The 15,068-nt window shown below is 40.3% G+C and overlaps 1 protein-coding gene across 2 annotated transcripts in view; it reads right to left on the bottom strand.

Annotated features, from left to right (window-relative positions):
• Positions 1-7,055: 7,055 nt before the first annotated feature.
• Positions 7,056-15,068, bottom strand: part of LOC124152378 (cubilin-like) — a 90,764-nt gene continuing 82,751 nt past the window's right edge. For both annotated transcript variants that reach the window (XM_048381943.1, XM_048381944.1), the window contains exons 63-68: positions 13,162-13,373; positions 12,584-12,725; positions 11,868-12,049; positions 10,029-10,194; positions 8,858-9,096; positions 7,056-8,460 (exon numbers count right to left, since the gene is read on the bottom strand). In XM_048381943.1, the coding sequence (XP_048237900.1) occupies positions 8,356-8,460; positions 8,858-9,096; positions 10,029-10,194; positions 11,868-12,049; positions 12,584-12,725; positions 13,162-13,373 (1,046 nt within the window). In that variant the 3' untranslated portion in view covers positions 7,056-8,355. The remainder of the gene's footprint in view (positions 8,461-8,857; positions 9,097-10,028; positions 10,195-11,867; positions 12,050-12,583; positions 12,726-13,161; positions 13,374-15,068) is intronic.

The raw sequence follows: 15,068 nt of genomic DNA on the forward strand, positions 1-15,068 counted from the left end.
TGTCATGGCCATAGGATCCATAGTCTGTTGTGTGATGTCTTGGTCCAGATGCTGTAGCTTGTGCACTGTGTGAAACTGACCCACTGTCTCAAATTACTTTGGTAGGTAATCAGTAACAGTGACATTGATACTGTATTCGTGAGGTTTATTCTTTCTTTTGCCCAGCAGTTTACATCATGAAATTCAAATTTACAAAAGAAATTATATTTGAATGACTTGAATTTTAGGACTTGCAATTTTCCTGATCTCCCTTTAAGTATTAAGGGGCCATGCAATTTTTTCTTATCAAGGGGCGGTCGGGTAGCCTAGTGGTTAAAGCGTTCGCTCGTCACGCCGAAGACCCGGGTTCGATTCCCAACATTGGTACAATGTGTGAAGCCCATTTCTGGTGTCCCCCGCCGTGATATTGCTGGAATATTGCTAAAAGCGGCGTAAAACCATACTCACTCACTCATTTTTCTTATCAAAGGGAGGGGCACAGGGGTGGCCCAGTCGGCTAAGGCAGAGAAGTTCGCTGTGCAGAGTTGCATCCCTTGAGAATGCCAGAAACCTGTGATCGTGGGTTTGAATCCCTGTTCGCCCAGATCATGTTAGTAGGTTGGCAGCAACATATATGGTATATATCCGTGATTGTGGGGTTCAAATATGAAAAAAAATGTTTCTTTGAATGACATGTAACAAGGGGTTATCTCCCTTTCCTTTGAGGAAAATTCTATGCTTCAATAACTTAGTAATAAGAGCTGGTGACATCATAAATAAGTTCCTCATCAAATTACATTGTACTTAACTAATCTTGTATTCTTAATTGATAAGATCCTTACTTAACATAACTATTAAGTGTCAGTTTTTTTATACAGTTTTTATAGGATTCTTTAGAAATGGTTGTTTGTGCCTTTACAAGATTTCTAAATAGGGTGCCATTGTTGTTTTGATACAATTTTTTATGTTAAAAGTCTTTTGAATACGGTTAATGTTACAAAAATATTTTGGACACGGGGCTAGGGTGGTATTCAACACGATATTGGTCACCTTAGAATCAAAAGAACAACAATTGAATTACCAAATGTTGTTTGGCCTCAGAAAGCCCTCCAACAATTTTTACACCTTTTTTTAATGAGCCAATGATATAAAGACCAGTTTGGCAGCAGTATGCATGATAAAGTGTTATACTTTTTGTATATTTTTGTATGTTGTTATTTAGTTTGAGTATACATGTATATGTACGTCAATATTCCTATTTATTGGTGGTTTGTTTCATGTCTGTTATGTCTAAGCTAATGTTGTATTTATATTGTTTCGTTTTCTATTCTTTTTTTACTTGTTTGCTTGGTTACTTGTTTTTGAATTCTTTTTTGAAGATCATGACATTTTAGATGAATTCAAAATAAAATACCCGGTACACAAATTTACTGCCTGTGTGAACTTCTTGAAAAAGAATTTTCAATATCAATTTGCTTTTTCCTAGCATAAACTTTTGTATCTTATAGTTCAATATATTTTAATGACTAAAGGTATTCTAACTTTTTTTATTCCCATAAAAAACAACAGGTCACATGATAGCAACATTAACATCTATATATATACATATATTAGTCTGATTTGTCACATGATCATACGATGTCCTGCCATTGGTCACATTTTGTGTCCACTGTTGTAAGTTTCCATGACTCCATGTGATATACAAAGATATTTTTATGTATACATTAGTTTCACAGTTGTCTCCCTTGTTGAAGTCTGTTATTCAAATGCTTGTACTGAGCTGTTGTGTATACGCTTTCAGTGAGACAAAGGGTAAGGGATCACTTATTAAAGGCTGCAGTTGTTGTTGGTTGTCCTGTAAATACATGTGCAGCATTGTTCCTGGTTGTTAACAAAAGTATCAATAAAGAGCAAAGTTGTATCTATGTGTTCGACTGTTCGTTGTGTAATATAAGAATATATAGCATAGCAATGGCACTGTAGGTCACCTGGATATGTAGTAAACCGTTAAAATTGTCTTCAAGGATGACTACTTAACGAAAGTCAGAATTTATCTGTATTAGTACTGAGGACTTAAAGCTAACACTAAATTCCATAGATTTGGACAAATATAATGACATCAAACGTGTCAAAGATGAAACATACATGCAAACACTCAGCATCCTCATCCAGACGTAAGTGAGAAGATGTTTGCATTGCGAGGAAAGGAATTTTGAAAATATTTTGGAGCATGGTCAAAGTGCAAATGTCAAATCAAGGTCAAAATCTAAAATATCTCAAAAACAGGAGACACATACCGAGTCTATCATCTACACATACACATTACATTTGAACAAAAATGCCTGAATAATAAATATATTTTTTAATATGGCAGTCATGGTGGCCAATGAAGCTGAAACTTGACATGGTGGTCCCAACAGTCATGACACCTAAATTTGGAACAAAAATGGCTGAGCTATAGCCTCAAAATGTTTTCAACATGTCTGCCATGATGGCTATATTGGATCAAAGCTGTTTGTATTCCCTCAGTAGAAATTTCAAAGAAAAAATTAAATTATTTGGGAATTTGTGTATATGATCAAAAATTGAAAGTACAATTTGGAAAAGAATTCTAAATACTGCAATATAGATTAAGGGAATACAGCGGCCCCGCTATATGGTACAATTAAGTCAAAATTTTAAACTTACCCAATCAGACTCTATGCATTCCTCCTTCTTTCAATCCCTTGCCAGGAAACTTCTTTGATCAAACTTTCCAGCTTCTAAAGCTTCATGTGCCCAGCCAGCCATGCGTCACCATGACGACCACCCCAGTATCTAGGTCATGCACATGATTGTCTTAATTATCTGCAAAATGGCTGCACATTAGTCATATGAAAAGTTTGTGAACAATTTTTGTAGTCATTGGTGGGAATATGTTACTTCATTGGTGTAGGACCCGTGAAGATACGGGGTAGAACATGTCTTCAGCAAACCCATGCTCGCTGTAAAAGGCGACTATGCATGTCGTAAGAGGTGACTAACAGGATCGGGTGGTCAGGCTCCCTGACTTGGTTGATGCATGTCATCGTATCCCAAATGCATAGATCTTGGTATAACTCAACCAAGGGATCAAACCACCGACCGTCCGCTCTCTGGCCAGATGCCCTATCAACTGGACCACAATGGAACTGAGGAGTGAATGTTGTTTTACGCCTGCAACATTCCAGCTGTATCATGACAGCCTGTAAATATCTGATTCAGAACCAGGTAAACCAGTCACAGAACAACAAACAAACAAATAACAGTGGTTGTCATTGTTTTTAACAACATGAGGAACCCACACTGAACATCAATGACTTAACATCATCACAGATAATGAAGGTTGGATTCAACCCCTGAAAACACTTTCCTGTCAGAGAAACAAATCATGGAAGCCAAAGACACATCAGCTCTTCAGCCAGCATTGATTGTGCCTGCCATCTGAACCCTGGGAGTGGATACATTCCTGTGCTAAGTCATCAGAGTCATCGGAGTCATCAAAGGTAATTGAAGTAAGTGACTTGTGACTGGTCACTCGTCACTGCTACCGCCTCTGTGGTCTAGTGGTAGAGCGTCCGCCCGGAGAGCGGAAGGTCCGGGGTTCGATCCCCGGCCGCGTCATACCAAAAGACGTTAAAAGATGGTACTTGTAGTTACCCTGTCTGGCGCTCGGCATTAAGGGGCTAAAACAAGGACTGGTCGGCTCGGAGTCAGTATACTTATTAGTCCGGACTGGTACAAGCAGCCACACACACACACGTGCATGCACGTCGCTATATAAGTGCAATAATCTTGGATGCGACGTTAAACCCCATTTCACCTCACCTCACCTCACCTCACTCGTCACTGCCTACAGCAAATCAATACCTCAAGTGTGATCACCTGATCAAGTTAGATAAACAGCTGTTCACGGACTACAGCTTTCAAACAACAAACAAACAAATCATTGGTGTAGGGTTTTGGAGGAGATTTTTACTGACACTGTACGACAAACAAAGAGGCCATGACATCGCCCACTTGTACTTGGAAGCCAGCTAACAATTCATCATGCAGCATCTTCCACTGTCCAGGGTATAGTGTCTCTGTTCTATTACGAAAAGGGGACACAGGTGGCAAATGTCTAAGACGTGCTATCTGTAAACGTTCCTCCCATATCAAACCCACGTGCCATGTTATAACAGGAATACTGTTAAAAGCAGCTTTAAAGATCCGGGGTAGAATAGGTCTTCAGCAACCAATGCTTGTCGTAAAAGGCAACAAACGGGATCGGGTGGTCAGGCTCGCTGACTTGGTTGATGCATGTCATCGATCCCAATTGCGTGGATCGATGCTCATGATATCAATCACTGGATTGTCTGGTCCAGACTCTATTATTTACAGACCGCCGTCATATAGCTGGAATACTGCTGAGTGCGTTGTTAAACAACAAACCAACAAACCAACCCTGTGGGCGAAGACATAGAATCCTTTCATTTGTTGCCTGGATAACCCATGGTCATCACAAGGTTGGAATGGTCCCTTTACCCCATTGCTGATCACATCAGGCAACTACACTGGAACCAGTGATCACACTCTGATTGTGCTTGTTTTTTGTTTGGTTGTTGTATAACGGCGCACTCAGCAATATTCCAGCTCTATGATGGCGGTCTGTAAATAACCAATCTGGACCAATCCAGTGATTGATATCATGAGCATCGATCCACGCAATTGAGATACGATGACATGCGTCAGTGAGCCTGACCACCCGGTCCTGTTAGTCGCCTCTTACGACAAGCATGTGTCATTCTGATGTTTGTCACTTAGGTTCTGTGACTGGTTTACCTGGTTCTGAATCAGTTATTTACAGGCTGTCATGATACAGCTGGAATGTTGCAGGCGTAAAACAACATTCACTCCTCAGTTACATTGTGGTCCAGTGGATAGGGCATCTGGCCAGAGAGTGGAAGGTCGGTGGTTTGATCCCTTGGTTGTGTTATACCAAGACGTTAATAGATGGTACTTGTGGCTACTATGTTTGAGTGGGCTTCCATGATATACTGCAACATGGTATCTCAGTGGGCTAGCGGGGCGGTCGGGTAGCCTAGTGGTTAAAGCGTTCGCTCATCACGCCGAAGACCCGGGTTCGATTCCCGACATGGGTACAATGTGTGAAGCCCATTTCTGGTGTCCCCCGCCGTGATATTGCTGGAATATTGCTAAAGGCGGCGTAAAACCATACTCACTCACTCATTTTTCTTATCAAAGGGAGGGGCACAGGGGTGGCCCAGTCGGCTAAGGCAGAGAAGTTCGCTGTGCAGAGTTGCATCCCTTGAGGTATCTCAGTGGGCTAGCACAATAAGACCAGCATCAGTCCAGGCAGCTATGAACATGCATGCATGAACATCACCATATAAGTGCAATAATCTTTTAACTCGACGTAAAACCCCATCATTCCTTTGAATACCCAACGTCTATCGCATCATAGCCATAAATTCCTGTTTAGACTGTCAATCTTCAACAGACATCCTCTTCACTGCTAACATGTCTACTAGTGAGGAAAACCCTGTCTTCCACAGGAAATGTAACTGTGCATACACGAGGCAGGACACCATCACTTCTTTCAACCAATAACCCTCATCAACTTGATGCAGATATTAGGAAGCTTGGGGGGACTAATTCCTAGTGTTTGGTAATCCTTATACCGTTGTCAAGCAAGACTGAATGAGGAACAGGATATATATAGTAGGTGGAGGATAACAGTGGAGGATTAACAGTAACAACTATTGCATACATGGGTGGGATAACATGAGTGAGTCAGTGAGTTGGGTTTAACACGGCTTTTCACAGTATTTCAGTTATATCACAGCGTGTCAGCTTAAAGTGGGAGGAAAGCCCGAAGTGATGCAGGTCTAAGACGTTTACCACCTTGGTGAAACCCACCAGCACGGGTATGGTGCAGACAAACTAGAAACATAATCGGGGTGAACCGGGATTCAAACCCACAATCATAGGGTTCTGGCATGCTCAAGGGACGCAACTCTGCACAGCGAATCGTGGTGCCTTAGACACCTGGGCCCCCTGTGCCCCCGCATGAGTAAGTAATGAAAACAGTAGGATAATACTGTCACAACATGATGGACAGAGAACACATAGGAAGAAGCCAATGGGACATGAAGCCAATTAAACAGGCTAAGTTTACACAGGTGTGGTGATTATTGCTTAATGAGTTCATAGCAGAGGGCGTTCGCTCGTCACGCCAAAGACCCGGGTTCGATTCCCGACATGGATACAATGTGTGAAGCCCATTTCTGGTGTTCCCCCGCCGTGATATTGCTGGAATATTGCTAAAAGCGGCGTAAAACCATACTCACTCACTCACTCATAGCAGAGGGATGGTATCAATTCTGTTAATCCTCTACTGTTAATCCTCCACCTATATATATATATATTCTGTACAATGCCCCTCATTCAGTCTTGCTTGACAACGGTATAAGGATCTATACAGAAACATCGCCTTTACAGTATTAAAGAAGTTGTCAAACCTTCTGTATTGTTTGATAGGCATCATCCGTCAGCTTCTAAGTAATGCCTATCAAACAATACAGAAGGTTTATCTCTTAAGTGTGTCCTTGTACCCAAGAAGCGGTGCTCTTGCTTTCTCACAGTTTAATGCCTGGTCCAAATATCTGCAGGCCAACCCGATCTACCTACAATATTGCTGACTAAAGGGGAAAACAACATTCACAGTCACATAAGTGGCAGTGAGTTTGGTTAACACTGCTTTGAACAGTATTCCAGTTATATCACAGTGTGTAGGCTTAATGTGGGAGGAAAGCCCCAAGTGATGCAGGTCTCAGACGTTTACCACTTCTGTGAAACCCACGAGCACAGGTATTGTGCTGACAAACCTAGAAACATAATCAGGGCAAATCTGGATTCGAACCCACAAACACAGGTTTCTGGTGTGCCCCAGGGATGCAATTCTGCATAGTGAATGGCTGCGCCTTAGACGTCTGGTCCACCCGTGTCCCCTAAAAGTCCCAAGAGTGGCCCAAATGTACATATAACAAAAATAATTGGAGCTCCTCATTTATTGATTTTACACAGGTGATACATACAATGATATGTGGAAAATAAAAACATAGAATAATTTGAAACACATCCTGCAAAATGTATGAAACATACAATTTCAACCACAAACATACTATATATACACAATCTTTAAGCAAAAGTTTTACAAAAATATTCACCTCAAAAGAAGATATTGAAACAACAGAAAATAATTACATGACTCCACAACTTGCAGATCTTGATAAGGCTTAAAAAAGAATAGTCTTGGTTCTCAGGTACCGCATCATCATAGTCTGCAGCACATTCCGTTTTTACTTCCATTTTCAAAACAAAAAAATCTTTATACTTAGGTAGAGAATCGCTTGTACCACTTAAAAGAACATTTGGCCCAAGGATTAAAAACACCCATCCAATACTTGGATGCTGTTTGTCATCTTTAGAAACTTGGCTAGTGACTTATTGTGATTATCATCTGACTGATAAGTTCTAAACTAATTAGATTATTGTGATTATCATCTGAATGATTAATAAAATAAAATGTATATAAATATTCTTGGGGTTATTCCATTAAAATGACAAAGGTAACAGGCAGGGGATTAGGTGTGCATTCAACTCTGAACTTTGTTGTTATAAGCTGTAGGTGTTTCGGCATGTACCGGTAGGCGTTTTGAGAGGACACCTTAAAAACAATACGATCCAATATAGCATGCAGTTACTTCCCTTTACATGCACACTGCTTTACTATGCATCTTGTGTTATGGTCATGGCGGCAATAGGAGTTTGTATGCTTGTTTATGTATGGAGGCCCTTTCCCAGGTTGATGGTACACAACTGTTTATTTCGTTACAAACTGATTTGAACAAGGCAAAAAAAAGCACCACCTGCCCCACTATTTTTTCAAAAGTCATTGCCTGAGAACCAATTCTTTTATTGTTTTTCAAGCCTAACTATACGCAAGCTCTTGCCAGTGGAGACCTTAATCATGTTAATTACAAAAAATCCTAAAATTCATTGTAGTCAAAATTGTTTTAGTTAGTATACCTATGAATATAACGATTTACCTATACCCATATATATATATATATATACATTACGACTTCCCATAAAAACACATCATTTAGACAATTTATAATACATGTTGGAATTATTTGCTCTCCATGCAGCAATGAACTAAACTTGTCTTTATCACAATACCAATATTACTAGTTTCTAGTTTTGTAATTGTCACAAAAAGGACATCTATATACATAAAAAGTCCAAAATATTCTGAGTTAAGAATAATAAATAATCAAATCTGGTTGGTATTTAACTGGAGAACAGGAGTCGGAATGTAGGTGCTGGAGCACTTCCTGTTGATACAAATTTGATGTAGGCGGTTGTTCCTGAAGCTGTGAGAGGTGCTGGTACAGTCTGCAAGAAGGAAATGTGTTGGTCAGATTCATGGGTTTATTACTAACATGGTTCAAAGATAATAACCTTTTACCATGATTTTCAAAAATACTCAATTCTGATTGGTTAATCAGAGGTTTCAAATCACAAATACAAGCTCTGGCGGAAACAGCTGAAACAGCAGTACGATTTGATTGCTGGATGAAAGGTCGTTCTGACGTGACCCGTAATGGGATGTCCTCAGATCTTTGTTTAGCGATAGCGAGAACTAAGATCTGATTTTTATGAGATTGATCATGATACTAAGTTTATTAGATTTGTTTTTGACATTAATAATAAATAAAGGTATGTACACAATTCATTTATTTTGCTGGTTGGTGTACAGATGATATTGTCTCTTTGTTTTATGAGTACTTACATTGCAGTATCGTCCAAATATTTGTGTTCCCTCACTGTCCCCATCATACACTGCGACATAGTTTTCTGTACAGCGAGCCTCTCCTTGGACGCTCAAGGTCGCAAAAGTCAAGGTCAGAGTTCGCCTTGAAGGGACTTGGATGAGCCAGCGACACGTCTTAACATCGGAGAAGTTGCCAGGGAATTGTGGACTGGTGAGACTGCCATTGATGCCGGTAATGTTGCCACCACATCCCAAACCTTAAGACAGACATAAAGATAAAATATCATTTTTTTTGTATAAACATCTACATACATCAGAGTACCATGTCCTAAATAAAACCACTTACACCCCAAGTGATACTGATATAATGAACTGACAGGTTTCAATCTGCCATTGTTAGCAACAAATGTGAATGCTGTTCGATTGAGGGGAGGTTAACTTGTGCAGTGCCATGTGACTTTCATTGACTCGTGAACAATGTGCAATATTTTGCTTCGTAGCACGGTATAATGGATATACATGTATAGTCCAGCTCGAAAATTTATTTCCCTCCCAGATCATGTGAAGCCATAAGATCTCAACATTCTGGAGGTAAGATTACTACCCTTACAACTGCTTCCATTGCTCCTTTGGAGAAACATACAGCGAACACCTGGTGTCATCAATGATAATCCATATAATTTTCACCTCTATTTCGCCTTTTATGCCAAATGGAATCTGTATTACCTGACAATCAAGACTGATGGCATTGTAGTTTTATGTTTCTATTGTTATATAATGCATCTGCAGGTTTTGGTGACATCTATCCCATACATAGCTATTTCCAGCAGATTCATGGAAGTTTGGGATACGTAAGAATAAACAAGTGGTGCTTAACGTGCATACATGCAGAGTATCCGACCCTGGGGGACAGACCATTTGGTATTCTGTTGGGGGGCCTAGGATTTTGTATTGAGACCAAATATATTTTTTCAGCTTCAGCTACAAAACAAGATATTTATTTATTTAAAACTACAATCCTGATCTTTTAAAAAGAAGAACACCTTGCAACAATGTAATTTGCGGCAGGCAATTTCTATTTTTCTCAACAGTCTGAAACATAATTTTTTTTTTCGAAAAATTTGGGGGACAATCATTTTTTCAATAAAATCCCTGGCCCCTCCAGAATATCAAATGATCTGCCCCTTACCTTCTGTAGTGGATGTGTATGATATGTCGTATCCAGGATGGTTGACCGAGGAATCTGTCTTGAAGTTCATGTACACCTGGTTGCCATTGATAAAGACTGGATCAGGGGTGACTTGGCCACAGAGCCGGGACACTTGGGGGTCACTGAGACTTGTCCCGTTATGGAGCTGTGAGCAGAGAAGTAGAGATATACCAGACTCTACTATATAGCGAGATATACTTGAAATCTATGTTAAATGTATTGAAAATGCCATCTCAAAATCTGTTTTTCTTCCCTTCATGAGACAAAAATCTCATATGCAAGAAAGTCCCAAAAGAAATTAAAATATTGCAATGACACATTTATACATCGATTATTTGGTGGACATTTGAGATATAACAAAAACTTGCTTTCCGTCCTCGACAATTGACATACCGTATTCGACCCAATAAGCGCCCAGGGCGCTTACAATAAAGACAGAAGGGGTGGGCGCTTATTGGGACCAATTCAGAGTCAAATTGGCGTAAATTCATCAGTAAGCCTATCGATATTCTTCTGTTGCTGTGGGGCTAGAGATAAACTGTTACTTACGTTTTACTGGTGAACATCTCCTCATTAACCGACTACAAAAGATTCTTGACCATATGTAAAAAACAGGTGAGTAAATCTTACTTGGGCATCCGGGAAAAGGGGGGGGGGGCTTATTGGGACATGGGCGCTTATTGGGACGAATACGGTAGTTGACAATGCCAAGTCTGTTACAGTAAATCCAAACTTTATTTCATCACAAAAGTCTATGTAAGTTATTATCGGTGACAACAATTTCATATCCATTTATAATAGTTATTATTTCTTCCCATCGACCTTAATTACGATTATCGATCTTTTTAGCCAGCACTAGTTATCGACCGTCAAGATCAAGGGTCGTTTCCCACATTCAAAAACGCATACAATGTTGATATTTTTGTAGGATTAACAGAAATATCAGAAACAGTATATGTATAACGGCTAACATTCATGATAATGACAAACGCTGCAAACGTAACAGACAATGATAACAGTTGTCGGTAGCTTTAGGCCACACCCAAATAGGTTTGTTTTGTAAGCCAATTACGGAGTGTGTGATTTCATCACTTTAATTGGACATTGAAATATATGTTGGATAGATATAGGGTCATATTATGTATATATAATGGATAGATATAGGGTCATATTATATATGATGAATAAGGGTCCCTGGGGACCTATTCTGCTGGGAAATAACAATGAGACAAACCTAGAGTCCTAGAGATCTGTCCCAATGAGGAATACCCAACTAGAGACCAATAAAGCCTCGGTCACATTTGCCGCATGGTCACCTTAAGGCATCCCTGCGGCAGATGTAGGTTTTTGACAAATACCAGGGCAGACACAAGGTAGCCGCAAGCCGCCCACAAGGCAGCTGCAGGGAAACCATACGGCAACCGTGCAGCCAGACTGACGCTGCCGTTACACACGACAGCTGCATGGCAAACGCAAGGCCACCTTACGCCATGGAACCACTCTACGGCATGGCTACGGCGTGTCTAATTGTCTAATTGCTACGGCGAACCTAGAAATAAAAAAGTTATAACTCCGCGCTATAATCCCACGGCGACCCCTACGGCCTGTAAAAAATAGGGATACGTCCTAGGGCGACCCTGAGGCCACCGCAGATCCTCTGCGGCCGCCACAGGTATCTCTCAATTTCGGGGGGCTACGGCCGCTGTATTCTAGCCGTAGAGCAAATGTGACTGAGGCATAACTTGTGTACAAGGGACCTCCTATTGTAACCAGACAGATCAACATGCATGAGTTACAGGAGGTCATTGAGTATCTTACCTCCAGGTAGTCAAATACACATCTTGTGTGGAACTCTATGTTCATGGATGTGAAGTAGAGAGCTATTGTTGTGCCTGGAGGGGTGGTGAGTTGTATGTCACAGTTAGCATTGCGGGGATAGTTCCCGGGCCATCCGGGGCTAACAATACGGCCACTGGATCCTGTCACGTTTCTGTCACATGCTGCAAGGCAAATATATTCCTGAGATGGCTTCAGTGTTGATGGCTTTGAGATGAGTGAGAGAGTGAGTGAGTTGGGGGGTATAACGCCGCTTTGAACAGTTTTCCAGTTATAGCACAGTGTGTCAGCTGAATGATAATCAGCTCAGTGGCAATCTCCCCTGTATTCATTAACACATTCTACTCACAGGCAATCTCCCCTGTATTGAGTATCACATTATACTTTACTCACAGGCAATCTCCCCGGTATTCATTAACACATTCTACTCACAGGCAATCTCCCCTGTATTCAATGACACATTAATCTCTACTCACAGGCAATCTCCCCTGTATTCAATAACTCATTAATACCGACTCACAGGCAATCTCCCCTGTATTCAATGACACATTAATATCGACTCACAGGCAATCTCCCTTGTATTCAATGACACATTAATATCGACTCACAGGCAATCTCCCCTGTATTCAATGACACATTAATCTCTACTCACAGGCAATCTCCCCTGTATTCAATGACACATGATTATATCGACTCACAGGCAATCTGATAGGTCAGACTGAATCCACGACTGCGTGATCCATCCGGGATGACATAGTTCACTTGTACAACCTGCCCAGCGGAGTCAAATGTGGCAGGGACAGCTGATCCACAATAATGTACATTCCTACCACTTGGGGCCTGCAAATCATCATGACAAGAAAGTTTAAATACACAAGTAAACCACCTAGACTAACATGGTCAGGTTAGTTTGTAAAAGTATTTTTTTGTAAGTCATTACTAACACAATTTCAGTTTGTTACGTTTAGGTCTCCATAAACACAAATACTATTGAAGTGAATTTCGTAAATATACAACAAGAGGTGCATAACTGTTTGACTAGCTTCCAGGAGTTTGTGATAAAAAAATACAAAATACAACTTTACGAATAACAACTTCTCGTTATTGCATTTGGCAATGTTTTGAGATTGGTAGATTCTTACACTGTTACCAAGTTGGAGTGGAAAACGGTGTAATCTACATTGAAACATTGCTATATGCAATAAACCAGAAGTTTTTATCCATAAATTTGTATCTTTTTTTTAGAGGTGCATCATTAGTTTCCGAGTATCCTCACCACTGGTACATCTCTGAATTCAATGTATTCCTGGGAACAGCTGGAATCCTGTACGAGGCTGATACCATTGAGCTGAAGTCGCACTTGCTTGTTACTGGATGAGGAGTCGATGACCCAGCGACATCTGACGGCCTGGCCAGCAGAATTTGGATAGTTGGGCGACATGATAGTCTGGGGCGAGTTTGTTGCTGTCAAGGCGCCACCACACAATGCTACAAAAGAGATAATTTCAATCATGATTCCTACTGTGACCCTCCAATGTTTCAGGCATATCTGTGGATTATCAAGGCGATGATGATTATGAAAACTAGACAAGATCAAAGAACATTTATTGAAAACTCATGAAAAGGGTGACTGAAACATGAGTGTATTATCAATGAATTACAATCAGGTAAGTAGTCTGTCATAATTTGACCTTAGGTCATCACCTTAGCCAATCACGGACCTGGAATTTGTTCTCACACAGCTATTTTAAATTGGTATTCTCAACCACAGGTGTGTAAAAAAACAGCCTCAGTAACAGGTTAATCATTACAGAATCTAGCTATCTGATTGACCAGTCACTGTTGTCTAAAATCCCACACAAGCTGATCTGCATCATAACATGGTGTTTCATGTGACGTCACTTGCTTGCATGATTTATTGGACCCAAATCTGCAACTAATATCATTACAAATTCCCAGATTGTACTTACAAATTTCCCACTTCATGTTCATGTAGATATAGTAATTACCAATGTTATGTGGCTTTGTATGACTGACTTGTATTTCACTGATAACAGGACCAACAAAAAGGATCGAAAAGGCTTTCGTATGTAGTTTTACAGTGAATTGTTTGATAGGCATTACTTAGAAGTTGACGGATAACAAATTAGACACAATTAAAGGATAACAACTTCTTTAATTACTGTAAAAGGCAGTAATTAAAGAAGTCATATCCATAAATTGTGTCTACTTTGTCATCCGTCAACTTCTAAGTAATACCTGTCTTCTACATGGAGACGTGGCAATTAACACCATCAACAGCATTTTACAGTAATTAAAGAATTGTTATCCATAAATTGAGCCTACATAGTTTTACAGTATTGAATGCAATGCTAAACTACCTCCTAACTTTGAACAAAAATCCCAATTTTAAAAAGAGTTTTTACCAGTTTGCCTGCCAACATCTTCCTGAGGCAAGGGAGTTAACTGACAGTAAAAGTCCAGTTTCCACCCATGCCGAACTTGGCTGGATTTATGGAGTTATATTTTGGCAGGACTAACAAGTTTCATGGTAACATGATTTGATGCACTTCGTGAAGTAAGACCCATTTTATTGCAATATAGATCTTGATAATCGATCAGATCGTCTGACTGGGCGCTGCCATTTTGTTTGTTGCAAATAGTGATATGAGAGGTGGAATCTGATTGGTCAATAGCAGGGACATAACTCGTAATTGCCACTGGTGGTGCTATGATCGAGCCACAATTTCAAGCCTAGTTTGTCAAGAGTGCAAACTGGACTTTACAGTAGGACTTTACAGTCAGTTAAGTCCCTTGCTTCAAGAAGATGGCCAAGTTTGGAATACTGGATACATCCCTGAGCTTGTCATGTGTCAAATGACCCTGTTCCCGATTTGAGTTACCCCACTGATAGACTGCTAGCAGGCACAATAATAGATCTTACTGTCTAATGAGCATATTTCACAATAGTCCCTTGTCGTAATGATATAGTTGTTACATGTGAAACTAGAGTGACTGCTTACCGGGTATGTAGGCCCCTCGACATTTGGTCTCTGATGTTCAAGACCATTTAGCTTGACAAATTCAGGGCTCATTTGCACAAAGCGATCTTAGTGCTAAGATGATCGTAACTCCCATACTTTAACATAGGCTTACAATAGTCGTAGCACTAAGATCGCTTTG

The sequence above is a fragment of the Haliotis rufescens genome, unplaced genomic scaffold (assembly GCF_023055435.1).
Source record: "Haliotis rufescens isolate VD_foot unplaced genomic scaffold, xgHalRufe1.0.p SCAF_4, whole genome shotgun sequence".
NCBI classification, from domain to species: Eukaryota; Metazoa; Mollusca; class Gastropoda; order Lepetellida; family Haliotidae; genus Haliotis; species Haliotis rufescens.